The sequence below is a fragment of the Eutrigla gurnardus genome (genome assembly GCF_963514095.1).
Source record: "Eutrigla gurnardus genome assembly, chromosome: 3".
NCBI lineage: Eukaryota > Metazoa > Chordata > Actinopteri > Perciformes > Triglidae > Eutrigla > Eutrigla gurnardus.
Genome location: NC_139917.1, coordinates 16248080 through 16271348, shown reverse-complemented (window position 1 = coordinate 16271348; position 23269 = coordinate 16248080). Strand labels below are relative to the sequence as shown.

The 23269-nt window shown below is 42.0% G+C and overlaps 1 protein-coding gene across 1 annotated transcript; it reads left to right on the top strand.

Annotated features, from left to right (window-relative positions):
• The first annotated feature begins 18183 nt into the window (after positions 1-18183).
• kpna7 (karyopherin alpha 7 (importin alpha 8)) lies at positions 18184-22875 on the top strand. The gene is made up of 12 exons (XM_084005491.1): positions 18184-18431; positions 18505-18648; positions 18719-18804; positions 18959-19127; positions 19250-19349; positions 19628-19710; positions 20586-20672; positions 20809-20985; positions 21250-21483; positions 21571-21753; positions 21866-22012; positions 22241-22875. The coding sequence occupies exons 1-12, from the start codon at positions 18366-18368 to the stop codon at positions 22325-22327; spliced, it is 1563 nt and encodes a 520-aa protein (XP_083861617.1). The 5' UTR covers positions 18184-18365; the 3' UTR covers positions 22328-22875.
• The last annotated feature ends 394 nt before the right edge of the window (positions 22876-23269 follow it).

The window sequence follows — 23269 nt, the reverse complement described above, 5'->3', positions numbered from 1 at the left end:
TATCACGTCCCTTTTTTGCTCCCAACTCATGGTAACAACTACAATGCAATATGCTCGCGACCTCTGTCATTTTCAGATGGCAAAACGTTTGGTCCTCGCCGGCTACAAACGAGAAGCAGGCTTTTGTTTACTACAGTATATCTGCCCTCAGTGCTACTGTAAACTCAGACATTATCTTGGAACAATCAATTCCCTGTCGATGGGACTACAACTACGCAAACAGCATGCCGATGATAATCTTGTGGTGTGACAAAAAGCTGCAAAACAACTAATAAACGGGCTTTGAACTGAGATTATTTTGTCAATCTGTGTATGTGTCTATTTGTCAGTGTGTGTGGTTATAAGGATTGTAATAATTCACGTAAATGTACTCAGATTTAGGTAAAGCAGAGTGAAACCGGAGTAAACACAATTCAGTTACCAGAGCTCAGTTACCTTGGCGCACCTTAAGCCCCCTTTGCACAGGACTTATTACCTGGGGACCACGTGTGATGTAGGAATTTACCCCCACGTAATGTGAAGTCACCTTTGTTCTACTTTGCAGAGGGTAGGCACTCCAACAGACTCTATAGGGTTGTGTGAGTGAAGTACAATGCCCGAACCCCCTACTGTGACACCCGTGGGACCCCATGCGTTCTGGGAATGGGAGAAGCAAAAAGGCTCAGCAAAGACTGACCTCACACAAGCAGAGCTCAGTGCCGCCTGTCAGCCTGAGCGCGTCAACATCTGGCCGATGTTTGCCTGACACTGGGGAAACACCAGTTCTGTCAGATATTGTCTCAAATTGTTTTATGTCTCCAGCTGCATTTCACATCAAGGAGATATCGCCAGGTCGCTGCCAGCATACAGGCTCATCAGCTCGGCAACATGTTTCAGATAAGATTACAGGGTGCTGCGGTTCACATCTGCCCAGTGGTGCAGGCAGGAGCATGGCTACATTGTGTCTAGTTAGTTGGTGTGTGTCTTATCCTCCCATAAGGGTATACAGTGTATGAGAACATCAGACAGACAACGCCTGAGTACCAGCATACATACACTGACTGTGCATGTCTCACACACACACACACACACACACACACACACACACACACACACACACACACACACACACACACACACACACACACACACACACACATATCTTAAAACCAGGCAACAGAGGAAGAGAGGTATGACTTGAAAGTTTGTAAGAAACAGGTGGGTTTCTGAGAGGAAGAGTTTGAAGGGGAAAAAAAGCTGCATGTGGGTTCTTAGCGTTGCCGGCCTGTCAGGTTACAATCTTCCTTTGAAGTGTGTGTGTGTGTGTGTTTGCAGGGAGGGGGAGGCATGTTTATGTGAGTCAAAGTGACTGCGTAGATTCATGTCAGTACAACTTCTGTGTGTGTGTGTGTGTGTGATCTGTGAATCTGTGTGAAGGTAAGCCAGGGGTTCTCCTGACTAGAGGGCTGTCTGACTGATGTGTGAAGGCTTGTGTGTGTGTGTGTGTGTGTGTGTGTGTGTGTGTGTGTGTGTGTGTGTGTGTGTGTGTTGCTGTACCTCCACCCCCTCTCTTCACTCTCTGTTTGTCCTCTGTGGGGTTTTCCATCGACTGGTTAGATCTCTGCTGTTGGATCCAGCAGGTAATGGTCCACGCAGCGATACCAGAGCAAAAGAAGTAGATAAGGAAGGAAAATGATCTTCCCTTTAAATCATTTCACCTCTTTCGTTTGCAACTCTCCAGTTTATTTCCTCAGGGTGCTGTGCAATAAAGCTCCATAAGATGATAGATGTCTTCTCATGTTTGTCTCTGAGATTTGCCCAAGAAACAAGAAAATTCTCTAATATTTTAAGCCTAAACGGTGAATGTATAAAAGCAACAGTGAAGGCTCCTTAATTTAATGTATTCATTCATTTAGCCATATATCATTATTACAGACATTTGACAGATTAAAAAGCATTTGAACACAGCCACTGTCTCTTTTATATGCCAAAAAGTGTGTGTGTGTGTGTGTGTGTGTGTGTGTGTGTGTGTGTGTGTGTGTGTGTGTGTGTGTGTCAGTGTTTTGTTTTTCTCAACAAGCAGGTGTAGAAGTTAGTGATCTCTGCTGGTAGCTATCCACGTCCACACAGGTGTTCTTCCTGCAGTCGTCAACACACACACACACACACACACACACACACACACACGCACACACACACACCATGCTTGCACAGTCCGTCATCACGTCTCTGTGCGTGAGATTAATGGTGCTGTGTGAATGACTAAGCTTTGGTGAATTCAGACAAAAAGAAAAAACTATACTGTGAGTCCTTTCCAAATTCTTAGACATATTAGACAGCTATGAACTCATCCAACTTTGGACCAACAAATGACTTGTGAGACTCTGACGTATATCCACCAGTGGCTATATATACATATTCATGCAGCAACACACCTTTCAATCCAACAAAAATTCAACTTCTATTGCATATCCTAAAATTTCAACATACAGACACTAAGTTGCACCCGACAATTAAAACACAGGTCAACTGTTTTTGTCCGAATTGAAACATTTCTATGTACACGGCCTTCAAAAGATAATCCATGTGTGTTTTGTCTTCGGAAAGCCTGTGGTCGGGTGTCCACTCGAACTTGAAGGGAAGGATCACCTTAAAAGAAACCAATGTTGACTGTTGTCTGTGTCTGGTGTTATGTGCCGAACCATTCACCTTTTCACAGCAGTATAATGCCACACGACTGTACATCTACTTTTGCGACTGAAAAAATAGTTTCTTTTAACGCTGCATTACGCAATTCTTTAGATCAACAATGGATCAAATGACTATGTGAAATATGTGGCTTGTTGTGTTGATCTGCAACTGTGCAGCACCTGTCAGCTCGAAGGAGCGTTTTAGTTTCTTTCAGCTCGCTGTACTGTGTTGAGTCACCCTGGCATGTTCTCGTTCATTAGAATGTAACGCCAAGGGGTCAGATGGGAATGTGAACCTGTTGTTCATTCCCAGCGCTTTTATAAAAAAAAAACTCTAAAATCCCACTTTGCTACCTGCCCAGTACTAAATAGCATATAGGTAACATTAGCAACTATATGGTGAATACTTTGAATTTAGCAGCTAAAGCGCCAGATAATTCCTTCGGTAACTGGCAGAGAGGCAAACAGAGCTAAACGGAGGATGACTATCGGACCAAGTAGATGCTAACACAACTGCAAATAAAATACTATTGTTACTCTGTGTCTGCTGGATCCATATTAACTAATAAGGCAAAAATGACTTAATGCTGTTTACAGCTAGTTCCACTGCCCCCTAGTGGCCAAAAATAATCAGTGGTTGGAGGTTTCAGATATTAAGACAAGTGTAGTTGCTGAATTAAAATGTTGCAGACTATTACTTTGAGTAGCAAAAGCTTGGAAATAATGGAAGGACCTTTAGAATAATAGAAATCAAGCCTAAACAGTGTGAAGAAGTGTTAAAACATAGTGTTGAATTATCTCGGAAGACACAACAATACACAGTCGAACCACATCACAGGCTAAAGTAAACCAAGTTCACCTCCACACCCTCGTGCTGTTTTCTCTCGGCCTGTTTCAATGAAAGAGTGTTACCTGACATATTGCAGATGAAAGATTCACACCGGTGCACATATTTTCAACCCTGTTATCATCGACAGTTCAGAAGTTGCCGTGGAACATGTTGTCGAGCAGAAGGCACCGTGCAGATTCCATGTCAAATACCCATCTAACCACTGTCTTCGGCTCAGATCCAGTAACCGCAAATTACAAACAACACGGAATAAAATTGGGCAGAGAATGAAAGCTAGTTCTTTCAGATCCCAGAAGACCAACATTATACTGTATTTTTATTTCATGAAGAACTACGTTTCTTAGATTTAGAAAGTCACAATAGTTTTTTTCTGTTAGTTTACAGTGGGTGTTACCGTTAAGATTTTCTTCGGCCACAAAATGGTGCCAGCTCATGAAAAATAACTCCCTTTAATGTCCTGTAAACATATCATCAGGCCATCATTGGCAGTGAAAGGGTAACTTGAATTAATTTAGCTGACTGAATTATGCTTCTGGGTGCAACAACAAACTCAGTTGAACCTGCAGGTGTGATCTCAGAAAAAAAAAAAAAACAATCAGGAAATGTTCATTGTCATGATGAACTCAAGCAGAATAACCACCTAAGCTGGACATCCTCTATCTGACAGTAAGTGACTTAAAGTGAATTTCCTCTTTTACACGTACCGTGTGAAATCTCTGGCCTCTTATTCCTGAATAACAAATGACTGAGGAGAAGAAGTCATCAAGTCATCGCTAAATGTGGGAGAGTATTTTAAAAATTCATATAGACATGGTTACATTAAAACAACAACCATGCAACAAGACTATACAGCCATGGTTGCAGAGAGGCTGCATTAAGGCATTGTTTTACATTACAGTAATCTCTGCTAACATGCTCTATAATGCTCACAGTGATGGCTCTTGTTTAGCAGGCATAATGTGTTGACACTTCCTGTCATTTATGCAAGCTTGCTGGAAGTGAAATGACAACTGGAAGTGCAGAGAAACAGGTATTGGGAAGTTAACTGATGGAGGGAAAAGAAGGGTTTAGAGATGCGACAGCAGGCACTTATTCCCCCACGGTGCTCCACCCTTGTGGTAAAAATGAATTTGTGTGGCTTTACGACATGTTCGTTCAATTCTATGGATTTTCAGACAAATTCACTCTTGTTTTCTTAATAGGAGCAGAAGCAACCATTCACGTAGCAGACAGGGAGGGGTTCAGGAGGGTGACAGGACAAATCTGCCAAGACAGAAGGGAAGTTTCAAAGTGAGAATGTATGTGTTCGACACATTGCAGGTGCCACAACACTTGGAGCATGACTTGATTTGTTTCTATAGTGAATTATAAAATGAATAATCCACACTGAGATAGGACAAAATAATATTTCACTAAATTGAAATGATGATAATATCCGATTTTATGTCTAAATTAAGTTATAAAAAGTTGATATGTTTTGCTTTTGTAAACATTGTAGATAAACACAAAGTCCTGGCTAAAGAGCATCAAACTAAAGGAGAAAAACACAGATTGTATATAAGCAAAACATTTTGTAAAACTATACAACCACCAGACTTGGGTTTTGATTAGATTCCCAAAGGAAAATTCAATTTTGGGGCACTATAAGAACTTCACACAACTTCTGCCTTTGTTTCTGATACACAAAGATTTGGCTGCAACAGTCCAACAGTACCAAGAACACATTAAATTAATGAGGACACATGCTCATTGCTATGGACTTAAGCACAATGCCACCACTGGGCCAATGCCAGCATTTCACAAATTATAATCAAGCCAGTGAGGTGAGTGTATTTCCCATTGATATTTGTCCTTCAGGTCTCATCAGCAATATGAAAGCGTTATTTAACCAGGCCAGCTTGAAGTCATGACTCACAAAAAAAGATTATGCATCACAATCAGTATGTACCGTATTCTTGAAATAAATTCACACCTTGAGGGGTAGTCTAACACCGCTCAGTCTCTGGGGTACACACACACACACACACACACACACACACACACACACACACACACACACACACACACAGTGTGGAAGTAATTAAAGCAAGTGGAGCTAAATTGAAGTATATTGAACTCATCTCTCACACGCTCCCGCTCTCTCGATAGATCACTCACCAAGTGCTATCGACCGCTGCAAAGACTTCCCTCTGCAAAACACACCACTTTGCAGTGTGTGTGTGGTGTGTGTGTGTGTGTGTGTGTGTGTGTGTGTGTGTGTGTGTGTGTGCGTGTGCTTCTGTGTGAGTTAGTGAATGGGGGACTTTGGAGAGAGGGAGAGACAGAAAGTGATGCTCTGTGCAGCAGATTTTGCAAAGGCTAATTTTAGGATTGCCCTTCATGTGATTCTCACTCTTATCCATCCCTCATCCTCCAGCCCGCCCCAGCCCCCTCTTTTCTTTTTTCATATTTCACTGTCACCTCATCTGCCCTATCCTCTTTTCCCACCTCCCTGTTTTCTCCTCTTGTGGGAGGGGTAATGATTTTAACTAAATGAGAGTCTTGCACTTCCCCACCCCACTAGATTAGCGGATCAATAGAACAGCGTTTGTGTGTTCATCATGGGGGACATGCCTGTGTGTGTGTGTGTGTGTGTGTGTGTGTGTGTGTGTGTGTGTGTGTGTGTGTGTGTGTGTGTGTTGTTCAGTCCACACAGTCTCTATAGTCATCATAAATGCCCAATACCCCAGGTGACTCCACACTGCACTGAGGACAAAGCCCTGCTGATGAAAAAAACGACAAGAAAAAAAATGACGGCAGAGATTTTCCAGAAATGGCAGGGGAGCAGAAAGCTATGGATTTTTTACTGAATAATCGGTTGGAATTCTCCACAAGGTCTCAACATGACAAATGTGTGTCAAACGCGCCATCAATGGCGGAGGAGAAGGATGCCTGTTCTGTTGAAATGTCTTTCCCTGTGCTTGATGTGAATTGAATTGGAGTTAAATTGATTATCTCCTATTTGTGATCAATCCTAAGTGGGTTTGCATCTAGTGGCTCAGTGCTGTGTCGCTGAGCTTCCGCTCCTCTAAATTTATTCTGTTTGCCCACTTCCCCCTCTCTCTCTCTACGTGATGATTTTTTTATTCTTCATATGGATGAAGTGAAAGTTGGGGTGCAATTTGCAGTAAAGTTTCTCGTCATTAGACTACTGAATTTTTCATCTCAGCCACAGTAATTATAAGTTGCATAACCATATCCATGCCCTAACCACTGCACTAATGAGCAACTGTGGTTTAATATAAGAAATCCAGAAGGTCTGATAATAATATTTAGTTATTTTTACCAAAATTTTAACAATCAAAAATTAGGGAGCTTAGTGTAATAAGTGTCTCTGTGCCTCAGGTCGATTCTGTGTTCTAAAAAAATCTTTATGTGACCATGACCATAGCCTCTCCCTATGCTGCATCTTTTATCTTTGAACCGGCCACTTGAGGAAGTATTATATGATCATATGTTAATATGCTCAAAGACACCACATCACTTCATTCAAACAGTTTAATATTGCACAGCAGGGAGATCACGAGGAGTAGTGCACGATCACGAGGAGTAGTGCACACCACATCACTTGTGGTCTCACCTCATTCACTCATAATAACCACTTGTATGGCGACCACAAAATTATGGAAATAGTGGAAATGATGTACAACACAATTTGAAATGCAAAACCAACACTAATAATCCAGGAAAGCATGCAAAATCTCCACAATTGTGTTACTGGTCCAGCTGGGAAACGCTGGGATTCTTAAGGAGGCTTTAGTATCTTATCCTCATCGATGGTTTTGTCCTCATTTTTCTCATTTGTAAGTCACAATGCAGTTCTTTCAGGTGATGTGAAATGTTGTGTTGACCGTTTATATGCATGTAAATGAGCATGTGCGTACATTAGCAAATGGATGTAGAACAGACAAGATTTATCATTGTTTTTTGTCTGCTAGTGTGATAAATATCAACATTCTTATTGGTACGGATGAAGTTCTTCATGTTAGACATTAAGAACTGGTTTAATACATTCTTTAGTAAATGAGGCCGCTGCACTGTTTACATCCATGTTTACATCAGCTAGAATCCTGTTGCTGGTGCATTTCTACATTTCTTATTGCTGTTAATCACTGCACTTTTCCATGAATGTGGTGTGTAGCCCGCCTGCTTAGCTCATGTGAACATGAACTACAGAATAAACAAACAGGAACCCCTAAATTAAACATTGCTCCACTCAAAGTAAAAAAATAAATAGATAAAAAAAACTCCACGGGTTGCCTTTAAAATCTCAAAATGATTGCAATTTTCTATTTTTTTAATGATTTCATAATGTGAATTTTTTAAATGCAACTCATATAATTTGATACAATGATGCATAGTGTCCAGCAGAGTTCAAACAGGCAGTCAGTGCTGCCTCACCACTATTTAATATAGATTCATATAGATGAAGCAGTCTTATTGAGCAATGAAACCCGAGAACATTTGGCACAAAGAGACACACACACACACGCAAACACACACGTCCATGCATGCTCCGTGCAGATTTCTGTTCAGCATTGAGGACCTATCACAGCATGGTGGTTTCCTACTGTTAGTGTGACAGCTCTTAAGCCTCACACATGAAAGACTGACAGGAAAGTTTTCTTACACCTTTTCTCAAATCAAGAAGTGTGTGCATGTCTCTCTCTCTCTCTCTCTCTCTCTGTGTGTGTGTGTGTGTGTGTGTGTGTGTGTGTGTCACTGTGTTCTCAGCTGGGAGAGGTGTAGACAACAGGCAGGCTGAAGAGTTGCCAGATTTTCAGAACAAAACATGGCTTCACAGCATGAGGCTCAGCTGGTCTGGATTTCTGAATATTTCTGGATTAAAGCTTCCGAGTGAGTACAATACATCATATGCTCTTAATATCTTAATATCTAAGTCAACCATCCCAAGACATTTGAGAATGTTATAATGGAGATGGGCCGCCTCACCTGAAGGCTGGCTGTAACATCCGCTAACGTCGTGACATGTAAAACACTCATCAAAATACACATTAGTCTTCAGAGGAAAAGAGCAGTGATGTTTCACACAGCAAAACACACATATTTAATGACAGTGTCGGCTATTGCGTAGGCAAACTTCAATTTCTCGGCCTGTTGGAGCAGCATAGACAAGCTGAGAACATAACTCTCACATACTGCATTTTCACATAAACAGAGGAACGTGATCATGAATTTGAGTGGTGACTGTTAGACCGATATTCACCTTCTTTTAGCTCTATGTTTGGTCTCCACCAACTCCTGAGGGAAACGCTCCACTGTGTCCACCAGCTAGTTGCTAACTGTATTTAGCTGCTGTTTGGTGCTGAGTAAGTAATGTACAGTGTATTTTTAATACAAGTGTTCAAGTCAAACTGTAAATTAAAACCTAAACTCTACCTCTGAGTAATTTATTTACCACATAATGTAAGTAAGATAACTTGGTTTACAATAATAGGAATATACAACAGTGCGCATGTACAATGAAATCACCATGACTATAATGATTACGTTATCACTCATTGGGCTTGTTCTTACCAGTCACAGCTGCTGTGTGAACACAAACACGCACCCAAACACAAGGTATCTGATCATGTCTAATTCTGTGGCGGCGTCACCTCTGCCTCACCGATGATTTCCCTTTAAATGAAGAGAGAGACCTCAACAAAGAAACAGGGGGAGATCGCGAGGTGCTGTGATGACAGTATCCATACCTGAGGGGTTACGACATGTGGAGGTGACAGACAATATTTGGAAAAGCATCTGTCCGTGTGTGTGTGTGTGTGTGTGTGTGCAGAGAAAAAATGGCAGCAGAGCTATGGAATGCTTGTGTTATAACTCAAGAAAGAATAGACAGTAACTATGGCAATAGAGACATATGAGCACTGAAAGAACCATGCAAACACACACACACACACACATGCACACACACGGTGTTATCAGAAGATCAGGATATGAGTGATCACTGCCTTTCGAAGCCAGGGAGTTTCCTTTCCTGGCCGCTGCTCTATTAAATCAGTGTGTGTCTGTGTGTGTGTGTGTGTGTGTGTGTGTGTGTGTGTGCACCTTACCACTTCCAAGCAGCTTTGACCTGCCAGGAGAGAAACAACCTCGTCACCTCAGGTCGTTCTACTCACTCATGAGCGCAGGCAAGCACATGCACTCACACACTCACCCTCTTTCTCTCCAGAGAAGCAGTGTATCATATTTTTTTTGCTTTTCATTGACCAACCTTGGGAGTGAAATATAGCAGTGTTCAACCTATCAAGAGCCCCATTCAGTAATTCCGTCACTTGTCATATCACGATACAAAGCTGTAAATGACACCCTGATTCACATGCTGCGACACCACAACTGTGATTTATGAGGGCAAAGCCTCTGACCTGCTGACAGGCGAAGCACCGAGAAGAGCGGATAACAAACGAACAGTATTGTTGAGAAGAAAGGTGGTGCAGCAACAACATGACCTGTTGTAGGTATCATAATTCAGTTGTACTAAGTTCATATTCAGGATGTATCAAATAGGTATTGTAAGGCATAAGTGTTCCCAGCTCTGCACACAGGGGTTTTACGATGGTTGAAGACAATTGACAAATATATTTAGTCATAAATATTAGGTAAAGTGAACATAAATTAAGGGTAAAACCCGGTTTCTGAAGCAGAGCTGCACACATGACACTTTTACCTTTAAGACGAATTTGAGATTTGAAGAAGACTTTTCTTTGGAGAAGTGAAATTATATCACAACTTGAATATTTAGTATTCAGTCATTTATAATTCAGAAACCTTAAAGGCTTGAATCATGACTTACATTCTGAATTGGCAAAATGACTTGAGACTGGACGTTTGAACTGAGAGATGTGACGTTGGACATGACAAAGCAGTTCTGGATATAAGGACAAAAAACTGGGACTTAAATGTTAAGATGTTGCAGTAAGTAAGACAACATTTTTGCCGTTTCTCTACATGACATATGAAGCACAGGGAAACTATGCACAGCATTCCCCTCATCATTTACTCCTCTTTCCACCCTCTTGCTCCAGTCTGGTTCTCCAGAGAGGCTGAATCCAGGCCGATCCGGCCCAGCTGTCGTGCATTGAGTCTGGACATGTCAGGACGTGTCCACCCCCCCATGAAAATCCATGGAACCGGTGATTTATCTCTTTGGGACTTTGGTGCGCTTTAATCACTGACAAGAAACACACACATACCACATGCACACACACACACACACACACACACGCACACACACATTGACAGGTGGGGTTTGTATATACAGTACAGTGTGTATGTGAGGGAGTAGAGTTCAGTCACTGTGTGTACTTGTGTCAGTGTGTGTGCATTTTAGAGCATGTGTGTTTTTCTGAGTTTGAAGGAGTGTGTATGTGTCCCTATACCGATGCTTGAAGTCAGGTGGGCTGGTACATCTAGGGTGCTCTTTGAAGGTGTGTACATGTACACACACACACACACACACACACACACGCACATACACCCACACACACACACTGACCAGCTGTTTCTCTCTTCCACTGCTCTTTGATGTCTCTTTTTTTCCCATCCTATCCATGGTACTTGCGTCTCTCTCTCTCTCTCTCTCTCTCTCTCTCTCTCTCTCTCTCTCTCTCTCTCTCTCTCTCTCTCTCTCTCTCTCTCACACACACACACACACACACACACACACACACACACACACACACACAAACACCAATCATCATTTTTTAATTGACCTTTTCGCTATATAGTCCTGCTTAGTTAAAAACTCAAAGAAAAGATGCAACTATGAATCTGACAGCAAAGTAACGGCACAGTTTAGGCAAACAATGTACACGATGCCACAAAGGACAGTGCAAAAGAGCACTCCAACCTAAAAGGACTAAACCAGTCTCATTCTGACTTAACTCCATTAGCTGAGATTCCCCCATCCTCAACACAGCCAACGAGCCTGAAATTCACACAAGTGAATGGAACGAGGTGGAACTTTCAGTCAATGGTTGACCTCCTTTATACTTTGGTCCCGCCCTCTGAGCTGTCAATCACAACAGAGCCAAGAGAGCCGCTGAGCCAAATGTTAAAAAAAAAATTGTGTTAGAAGGGGGATTTTAATGACGAGAAAATACCTAAAAAAGTGAAGTAATTTTGGTTAAGCGTTACAGGTTTATCCAAACTAGTTTCCTATGTTGTCAATGCGCCAAATCAATGAGTCTATATTTAATACTAAAATTGGCCATTGGTAACTAAAGTTGTGTTGCTTGACACGGTGCATGCTGCTGTGTATACCATCAATGTGTTTTGGACTTCTGCTGTCTTCTGACTATCTGGTTAAAATGATCTGCAACATGACAAACCTTTTGCAACAAGGGAAACAGAAGAAGTTGAAATGTCAATTTAGTTTTATAATATTATAAACATTATGTTCTGGTATTAGTTTTGTCCCAGTATGAGCACCATTTTACGAAAAATAAAAAAAGTATCTTGAGATACAGCAATTCACACACACACACACACACACACACACACACACACAGATCTGTCTGTCTGTATGTCAGTCAGGTATGGTAATTACTGTTTGGATTCAGCCCTCTGCAGTAGGTATGTGTCTGCAGTAAAATGTACAGAACAATGCAGAAATCAACACCCAACAGCTAACTTTTCTTTCATAAATGTCACTGCTGTTGTTGTCGGGAACACACTGGCGCTAAAACAGGGATCAGTGTCATAACCACTCATACTTAAGTCTAATTTGACACACGCAGACGTAGTATGTGCACCTTTATGTTCACTCTTTCAATAAGGACATAATTCTCTTGTATATTAACAGACATTACCACACAATGCTGGTAGATTTACCCTGTTGTGTGTTGTATAAATGAATACAGACGATTCTTGACCAATAAAAAAAACTGTAGTTTCAGTGAAGCATTGCATTCAAACCTGTTGCATGATGTTGGAGCCTCAGATAATCAAAAAGCTCCATTTTTAACCCAACATTTTTCCCATGTTGTAATCTTCTTCCAACCATCTTCCCTTCGCCATTAAGTCCTTCTAGTGTTACCTGGCCTGTCTGTGGCCCAGCGGAGCCCCAGAGCCCCGGCCTTTGTCCGGGCCCGGGCAGCAGGTGAATAGGATGCCCATGCGAGGGGCCTCTCAGCCCAGATACACCTGATACCTGGCTCACATCCCCACTACAACACCCACCCAACCCCTCCAAAGTCCCCACTGGACCCCTAAATCCCCCCAATTCCTCCTCCTCTCGTCTGCCTGCCAGCTGGCTTCTTCATTCACAGACACAGACCGAGAATGAAGGATGTTATTGTTGACGGTATTGGCAGCTTTGCACCCCACAGAGTGTGTGCTATGGGGGCTCTGCCCTGTCGTCTGAGCCTTATATCTGTGTGAACTCTGTGTTCACCTTTGAAGTTCTCTAACATGCATCTCCTCGCACCCTCCGCCCCTCCCCGTCTCTCCTCCTCTGCTTTGATTCCCTACGGTGAGTTGGCTGATCCACAGATAATGCCGTTCAGTCTCACATGTTCCTGCTACATATGGGGGGGAAAAAGTCAGCCTACACAGTTCAGGTGCAGAGCAAATAGAGGACTTCCATCCTATCTGTGTTTGTTTATTTGCGGATTTACACGTGTGAGTACGTAGATTAAGTCCTAAATACAGGCAAATATTTGGGAAAAGTCTTTGAAAAGCCCTGCACGAGACAGGGGGGAACCAGAATGGATGGATGCTTTAGAAACAGTCCCAGTACGTTTGTTTGCACTGGATTATTGGTGTGCTTTCACCACAAACTGTCTATTGCTCTCACTTTTTACTGCATGTCACCAATGTGCTGAAATGGCTCTGTTACTTTGAAGGCACAGCGGTGGATTAAAACAAGCCTCACATTTGCATGCCGATGATAGTTTGACTGGGCTGGCTTGAGGACAATACAGTGAATCCTTTTCATTGCTTTTTACTGCATTTACAAACAGTCGTAACCATCACAGGAGTTTCCCACAATGCATCTGTCTTATATTGCATCTCCATCCTGTTTACTTTTTTTTTACCAAACATTGTTGTACCTGCGCAGTCTGGACGTCATCCTGTGTGAATTGAAGGGGCTGAAATTGGAAAAGGATTCCAGACCAGAATAACTGCATGCAGTAACAGATGTTATTATTTAACTGATATTTAAAACAAAAAGAAAAACACTACTTCTTCAGTTGACAAAATCATTTTTACTAGCCATTACTAGCCATTCTGGAGCTTTTGATCAGATCACACAGTATTCCTCAGCAGATGGAGTTGTTCCAGTTGTTTGCCTCTCGTTCATGTTTGCTTTACCTTCGAAACAGTAGTTCAGAACAACAATAATAACAATATTAATGATAATTATAATGCAATGCACTCACCAAAAATTATAGAAGGTTAACATAAAAAAAATCTGGACATACACAAGAGAGCTGTCGACTGTAAAGTTGACGGTTTACACTTTTGTACATTTTAGATGACAAAACATCCACAAAGAAAAGGTTTTTAAATGGTCAGTATTTGTAAGTTTTACACAGAAAGCAATTTATTAACTTCATTTTATCCAACTTCAACTCCTGTAAACGTTTTATATTTTGACCGGTCATCAGAGAAAATGCGTATTGATCATTCAACGCTGTGTGCCAATAAACATCTGTGCATTTGAATGCATGAGTGTCTGTGCACATGTGACTGTGTGAATGCCTGTGTCCGTGGGAAATGATAAATGGCTTGTTTCGATCTCCCAGCCGTTGAGACCTCAGTCCGTTTATACAAACCAAGGAGTAGGGCTTTGTCAGCAGAAACAAATGATCTATCAACACACAAACATTCTCTCTCTCCCTCTCACACACACACACACAGACATTTTGCAGCCATGAGTATGATGGATTGGACCTGAGGTGTGTCTTGTCTCGGTTATTGATAGGCAGGTATTGGAGTGGCAGCATGAAATATTAATAGAGTGGAATGAGAAGGAGAAAGAGAAGGGCAAAGAGAAAGAGATGTTTGAAATAATGCAACGACTGTAGCCAGGGGACGTGACAGCATGTAGGCCTGATGCGTAGCATGAGGGAAAGCAAGCATTCACACACTGCACGTGTGTCTGAGAATTTAAAATATGTCTGATATCAGAGTCAAATTCTTTGTTTTCTCAATGGAAATTCCCTCCATCTTTGATACATTTCATCTACACAAACACACACACTTAGATCTCTCTCTCTCTCTCTCTCTCTCTCTCTCTCTCTCTCTCTCTCTCCGTAAAAACCCACATCCTGTTGTGGTTCTTTTTCTCTGCGCTGCTTTGATATCTGAGAACCGCTGACTTACGTGGACAGACAAAGCACACCTTTGTCTTAAACACACTGCATGAGTGTTTGTCATCATTTTTTTGTCCAAGTTATTCCTACTTTAATGATAGTAACACGCACACATGCACACACACACACACACACACACACACACACACACACACACAAACACACACACCGTTAACAACTACACACTTGCCAAGGATTTGTCCTCAGTATTATACTTTACAGTAAACAGCAACTGTTGAAACATAACTCAATTATTAGATGCAGAGAGGACATATTATGCAAAAGTTGGTGTGTGTGTGTGTGTGTGTGTGTGTGTGTGTGTGTGTGTGTGTGTGTGTGTGTGTGTGTGTGTGTGCATGTATTGATGCAGCACCGCAGAACAATCTATACTAATGATTTCCCATAGACACCTCAAGTTGATCTGGGAACCAGGGAGGATGGGAGGGAGAGAAGTCAAAAGAGACGAATGAAGAGATGGAAGGAAAGAAAGAAGGAGAAGGGCATTATGGGATGGAGAATGCAGGGAGAATACGGAAGGATAAAGGCCAGTAAATCTGTGATTTTCAACTGAAACATTGTCACACAGTGTTCAATAAATTATGTGCTATTTGTGTTTTTAGGCACAACTTTGTTGAACATCTGGTCACCATTTATTCCAGTTATAAGCCATTAATAGCAGCAACGTTTGAGTTGCCAGGTTGTGAAGAACAATTCTAATGAGTTTCCCGCTTTACAATGAGACTGTGATAAGTGTTAGTAAACAGTTTGTGATAAATGGACTTCGGCCCCAATGCCTTGGTTGCAACAAAAATCTCAAAGCAAGTGAAATGATGTATGAATCCTTAATTAAGCCACATTAGAAAGAAGCATCAAGCAACCACCTGGTTATGTCTGTGAGCTCTGAGTTGATGCTCTGGATCATTACTATAGTTTTTGCACGTTTGACAATCATTATATGGTTGCTGATGAAAAACCAATTTGGGCTAAAATGATGAATGATGAAAATAATGAAGTAAAAATATTAAAGACACTATTCTACAGTGTGGTCAGTTATAGTGTGTGTGTGTGTGTGTGTGTGTGTGTGTGTGTGTGTGTGTGTGTGTGTGTGTGTGTGTGTGTGTGTGTGTTTGAAAAGCCTTGAACCTGCACAGTGGTATTTCCTCCATTCACCTCACATTGTTCAGACTAACAAGGAGTCAAAGACAACAGGCCAGGACAGAAACACTCCACACCCTTCGGGGCGTCTCTGAGGAACCATAAGCACTTCCAGGTCAAAAGGCCAGCAGGATGATCTCATGGGTAACAAGAGCAGCTCACACACACACACACACACACACACACACACACACACACACACACACACACACACAGCAGAAAACTCCATATGAACACGTCATTAATTGTTATATTGTGTTAAACAAGTAAAACTCTTCAACAGTCATACTCTGAAGGACATTCTGACCTCAATACTAATGACAATATAAAAGTAGCTTGAGAGCATGAGAACAAATTAAATCATCCATCTTTGTTAATTCTCTTTGTGTTCCCACGCCCAAAAGAGGGAAATCACTTAAAGTGAAGCAGGGATAAGAAAACAGAGGAGTGGAAGAAAAACCGTCAGTGGGGAGTGTCAAGACAAACGGAAATATCCTTCTTTTTCTTTCTTAAATGGTTTGATTTTCACTTTTAAATGATCCCGGACTGGTTGGAAAAGCACTCACATAAGATGTCCTTGAACAAGGCACAAAACTGGTGCATATGATTCAACAAACTCAAATGTCAATGTCCAGCCCTCTTTCCACTCTACAAACCTATTTTTTTCTTTTTAATAATCCACATGTTCTCAGTTAATTTTAGATCTCTATGAAAACCTCAAACCTGTCACAAACACACAGCAAACTCAAAGCAACAAGCTGTTTCTTCATGTTTCTGGCCATCGGACATATGCAGCTCAAACATTCACTCTTGCCATGATTTGTTCTTCTGGCTTTTAAAGTGACCATATCTTCAATTGTATTCATCAGCCGCTCTGTGACTTTCTGTCTCTGCGGTCCGTCTGCAGGTGAGGCAGGTAATGAACAGTGGTTATTAGGGCTTTGTGCTGCCTGTACGGATTAATGAGAACAAGACTAACCATGTAGAAAATGTGTTGCCCTAAAACCAAAAACAATTAATGAAACGAGGCTAAAACACTTTGCAGAGCGACACACTTGAGTGGACTCTTTGTAGGTTTCTTACAATGGGCATTTTAATTATGGAATAATTTAATTTAATCTAAAATTACACAATTATGGTTACGTTGCTTTGGCTCATGTGGACATCAGTGTTTTCCCAATATTCATTTCCTCTGGAAAACCAACTTGTATAGGTGGAAAACTGTATGTATCCTCATTCATGTCAACGGGAGCGTTTGTGTGAGACAGCAAGGTGAAAGAAAAGAGGTTTAAGGTGCTGCATTTGAAGGAAACAACCACGATGAGGGTTATGACCGACACTCAGGGTGATGGTGAGGTTAATACACTCACAGCCATGTGACCCTGTGTGTGTCTGTGTGTGTGTTATCAACAGGAAGTGATTGTAACTCGGGGGGAAACCTCCACTTCACCATTGTTCTGCCCTTCCTGGTTGTTACGGAGGAAAACGAGACTCCATCACTGCCCCACTTTCCCTCTCAAACTTCTGTTCTTTCACTTATTTGATCTTTTCATTTTCACCTTTCATCTGTTTCACTCTGCAGTGAAAATACAATTGATGAAAAGAGTTTTAGCAATAGGCTACAGAAGATTTCATCACAGTTACCATTTATTGAAAGTTGTGTTATGCTGCCATCTATTGTCTAAAACACGACAGAACTACTTAAACATATTGACGCTGTGAAATGAAGGATTATTGTTACTCTTGTAACTATTTCAATCCATATTGTATATTTTATTTAGGCTGTTTGGAAATTAATATTACTATTACTTCAATATCAAACATACTAAGTACTGAACAAAGTCAGGAGTTGATTGTGTTCTTTTCTCTCCCGTGTGACATAAACTGATCAAACAAGCACACATTATACTTAATTATTAATATATTATTTTTTTTAAATAATTTATTAATAGGTTTACAAGCAAATCCTCCTGTGCAGGTTCAACCTTAAACGACAAAACAATGGCCATTAAGGAGCAAATATTATAGTAGCCCTACAGATTGCACAGTACTACAAGTAATTATAAAAACAATCATTTTAATACCATTCTTCTGACACATGTGCTGCATAGAAAGGAGTCTTGCTAGACTGAATTTAAAGCTGTTTGGCTTCACACGAGCGCAGCTGCACGTGCAATAATCACAGCTGATCAGATCCAGCTGAGTCTGTCGGGCTCTTCCCCTCATAACCTGCCTGCGGAGGGATTCATTACGTTTTCATCGGTCCCGATTCCAGCGCTGAGAGCACACGTGTCCGCCGTGCGTTAACCTTCCACCATGCCCACCAAGAACGTCACCGACGAGCGGCTCTCCAAGTTCAAAAACAAGGGGAAGGATCCAGCAGTAAGTCGGTGTTTGGATCTTTTGATCGTACGTATTAATAGGCGTCGGTTTAACTGATCTCTACCTCCCGCAGAAACTCCGGGAGAAGCGGATATCGAACTGCGTGGAGCTTCGCAAAGCCCACAAGAACGAAAGTTTCCTGAAGAGACGGAACATAACGCTGTCGTCTCTCCCGGACGAGGAGGCCCTTTCTCCGGGCTGCTTCCCCAACGACAATGTCGGTACAGAAACCGAGTAACCAGTACCTTCAAACCAGCGGAGCCTCTAACGGTGTTTCTGTCATTTAGGAGCTCGTTTTATCCATCGAGGATATCATTCAGGACGTGAACTCCGACTGCAAGGTGTCCCAAACACGAGGTTGTCAGGCAGCCAGGTGAGCCATCTGGAGCCCCGCCCCCTTAAATGCCCCAAAATGAGTGCCAATGGCACGTATGAATGTATTGGGCTACTTGAAGATCTCTCCAGTGTGTCTCCTGTTTGAATCTGGTGGTGGTGGGGAAAGCCTAAAGTGACTTGTCTGTCCTCAGGAAGCTGCTGTCTCAGGAGTGTAACCCTCCCCTGAAAGAGATCATTGATGCTGGTCTGCTGTCTCGCTTTGTGTCCTTCCTGTCTATGGATGATGAGCCCACTCTGCAGTTTGAAGCAGCTTGGGCCCTCACAAACATCGCCTCTGGGACGTCCTGGCACACTCAACAGGTCAATGGGACCGGCATGGGTTTATACTTGTGTAGTGTTTAGGCCTCAAAACGTCTTCACTTTAAAACGATGGACTCAGGATTCCTTGGTGGCTTTAAAGTTCAACAGTATTTGTGTCTCAGGTGGTGGAACATGGGGCCGTACCAGCGTTCATTTCCTTGCTGGCTTCGCCAATGTTGCACATCAGTGAACAGGCAGTCTGGGCTCTTGGAAACATTGCAGGTAAAGTGTAGATTTGAGGATTTAAAAAAAAAAATTGTTTCCATTGTGTTTGGATTTAATACAACCGTTTACTTTTTGGCTGTTTAATAGACAATTATGACACTTAAGCATTGTCCCACTTTCTTCATGTACTTCCTAAAATGCCCTTTTTATTGCTTGTTTTATACTGCCATGTGTCTAGATATATGCTTGGGTAAAGGGCTTATTTCAAAATACCTGGTATGCTTGATCTCCATTTTTCTCTGTGGGTTTCTGTAGTAATATCACACTTGTTACAGGTGACGGCGCAGCTTATCGAGACATCCTGATTGAGTGCAATGTGGTTCCAGCCTTACTGGCCCGCATCTGCCCAGACACGCCGGTAAGTCAAAACGTGTTGGGAGAACATTGCTTTAAATTTAGCTGCTTTACAAACCCTAGGAAGTTTGAGTGACTTACATTTTAGACATCTGATTCTACGTGGACCTACTTTACTCTGCTCTCTTACACAGGCATATTCTTAATAAGTCTTGGAGAACAATCGCTGTGTACAATCTTACGGAAGCCCTAAACGGCCATGCATACATACATTTTATTTCCTCCGTTTTCTCGTGATAACGAGATAACAAATGAAACGTGATAGGCGAGATTTCAAATTCGGTAAAGTTGGAAAGATATTCACAGATTCGAACTGACCATAAAGAGACCCTTGATGTGTGTAGTGATTTTGGAGTCTCTGTAGCCTACTGTATAACAGTGGAGTTATTTATTGTCTTGCAATTTGCAGACGGTGCCTGCGCACTCGCCCGGCTGCCGGTTGCGCATGGAGATCAATGTTCTCCGTTCAGCTCGCAGGACGGCTTATTTATGTAAAAAATCGGGGTTTTGGTGCTTGTAGCTCGTAGTCTTTGATATTACGGTGAAACAGAGGCAGCATTTGTGTTTGGAAAAACGTTTCACTTCTGATTTATTGATCCCGGAAGTTCGACTCTGTCTTTCCAATTTTACCGAACTTCAAAATGATCTCGTTATCACTGGAAAATGGGTGAAAAATGATCTCGTTATCACGGGAAAACGGAGGGAAATTATCTCGTTATCACGGGAAAACGGAGGAAATAAAATATATGTATGCATGGCCGTTTAGGGCTTCCGTACAATCTGCCAAGTTCCCCATAACTTTTCCTCAGCATTTGTGGCAGATGTGTAACATTTCCTGCTGTATTATTCTTGTTGGTCAAAGTGTGTTATTGCTCCCAGCTTGGCTACCTGCGTAACTTGACATGGACGTTGTCCAACTTGTGTCGCAATAAGAACCCGTTTCCACCCCTGTCTGCAGTCCTGCAAGTAAGTGAAATCCAAGCTCTGTAATGAATGGCCATGCAGATGTATCTTTGCATGGCACCCAGTGCCACAGGAGATGAATTCCCAGACCAGAACGGTGCCACGGTGGTTACGAAATGTGCTTTTGTCACTCCTTCAGGTGCTTCCTTCTCTAATCCAGTTGCTCCATCTCGGTGATAAGGACATCTTGTCTGACGCATGCTGGGCAATCTCCTACCTCTCAGACGGAGACAATGACCGCATCGACGTTGTAGTGAGAACTGGCATCGTCTCCCGGCTGGTGGAGCTAATGAGCCATAAGGAACTCAGTGTCGTGGTACGATGTCATTCATTCAACCCTCCCAAGTCTAATGCCACACACCGTATAATGTTAATATTGTAAAAGATCTTCCATCTGCATGTCACACTATGGTCTGTCACTGCCTTAGCAGCAGTACATGCTGTTCCAAAAGGTCATCTCAAACGTTTTGAGTAAAGCATAGCCATTTCTACGTTTTCCTCAACGCTATGTTCAAGTTGACCATAAGCCAGAATCTTGCACTCCCGATGGAGAAGTTAATGTCACCTGTCTGACCACCAGACCCCGGCTCTGCGTGCAATTGGGAACATAGTAAGTGGCTCAGACGTGCAGACTGAGGCGGCAGTTGACGCTGGAGTCCTGAAAGCGCTACCTAAACTGATGAGGCACCCAAAGGCCACCGTGCAAAAGGAGGCAGCGTGGACATTATCAAACATCGCTGCAGGACCCTGTAGGCAAATCCAACAGCTCATCACCTGCGGCCTGCTAACCCCTCTGGTGGAACAGCTCAGAAATGTGAGAAAGCATGACCTTCTGGACTATTTCTCATCTAACATTTACTGGTCTTGTAATGCAGTTTTTTTTTTTTTTTTTTTTTTCCAGGGAGACTTCAAAACTCAAAGGGAGGCAGTGTGGGCAGTGACAAATTTCACCAGTGGGGGCACTGTCGAGCAGGTGGTCCACCTGGTGCAAAGTGGGGCCCTAGAGGCGGTCATCAACCTGTTGCATGTCAAAGATGCTAAAGTGATACTGGTCATACTGGAATCCATCAACAACATCTTCATGGTGAGGGGCTGGGTGGGGAAATGGCACCGAACTATACAACTTGCCACAGTTTTGATGGAGATTGTCAGTGGGCAGATGAGCGACGGTATCGGTTACATTACGTGACTTTCAGGCATCGGAGAAGATTGGTGAGACGGAGAAACTTAGCCTGCTGGTTGAAGAGCTGGGAGGACTGGACCGCATTGAGCTGTTGCAGGGCCATGACAATATTCAGGTGTACCAGGCCGCTCACACGCTCATAGAGAAGTACTTTGGTGGCGTAAGTAACAAGTGGAGACAAATTGCCTGCATTAATATTTTAAGACTACATTTAAGGTTTGACAAATTTGGGCAGATTTGCAAGATCTTGCAGGTAGATTTGTGGAATTCATGGAAACTTTGCTTTAAGCTAATTCTGTATCTGAAAATGAGGAAGCCATTTCAGAAAATTTACAAAATGTCTCAGTTTTGAAATTAACTTTTTTTCTTCTTTTCTCCTCTCTCGTAGGGTGATGCCATGGGAATTAAGGTCGACAGTACAGAAGATGCATATGTGTTTAAGACCTCTGATGATCAGGGAACCTTTGAATTTTAAACTTGTTGTTTTTGAAAGTAAATAAATAAAGGTTGTACGTTGGAAGTATTTTTGTGTTGGTTGCATTGAATCAATGCCCAGAGTAAAATTTTAGTTGGCCATTATAAACAGTCTATCAAGTGCTCTATGCACCAAAAAGCAAGCTAGTTCTGAATTATTTTGATATGTAGCAGAATAAACATTGAGAGTCCCATTTCAAATATCAATTTCAAGAGATTATTTAATTTCCCGAGCTGTCACTTAAGAAGATGAGGCTTGGCAAACAGTTAAAGGGACTTCCCATGAAAGTCTGTGTATTTCACCAGAAGTTGGTTTCACTTTTGTGTTTTTTTTTTTTTTTTTTTTTTTAGGAATTGCTTAACTCGTGCTTAATACTTGTAAAGCTGTTGGCAGTAGATAAATGGAATGTTTAAAGTGGTTTGACTTCGACTGTCTACAGTGGCTTTTCTTTTAATTTTATTTTTTTACCTGCCCTGATGAGAATGGACTACTCGCTTATGGCTGGCAGACTATATGTCCCCATGGAAGTCATTACACAAAATGTCAATTACCAGGTTTCACTGTGTGCTTCAGGACTATTGGAATTACTTAAAGACGTGGCTGGTTTGATTTAACCATCATTGGAAATATTTAGCTCACTCCTGTCATAATGCAACATTTTTGTAAATCCAAGTTTGTAAGTAAAACTGAAACCATGTCCATGGGTGGATCCCACTTAAAATAAGTGAGAGAAATTTGCTTCTTTTGTAATATGGGTGAACTAAATCTTTAACCTTGCAACTTCTATCTTTTGGACTTAATGAAATAGATTTTGTGGCTACCTAAAAATATCTGGGGAAAATCCTTCATGAGTTGAGTTTGGTTTGCCCCCCAGTCACTGCTCTGATATAAAGATGACTGGCGACACAGACCTAACACCTCGCTGGTTCTGACGGTCACAGC

Bases quoted from the DNA above. Each gene is read 5' to 3' on its own strand.
- kpna7 (XM_084005491.1), top strand. From the start codon at position 18,366: ATGCCCACCAAGAACGTCACCGACGAGCGGCTCTCCAAGTTCAAAAAC. The intron at 18,432-18,504 runs GTAAGTCGGTGT...TACCTCCCGCAG, and splicing joins ACAAGGGGAAGGATCCAGCA to AAACTCCGGGAGAAGCGGAT. The intron at 22,013-22,240 runs GTAAGTAACAAG...CCTCTCTCGTAG, and splicing joins TAGAGAAGTACTTTGGTGGC to GGTGATGCCATGGGAATTAA.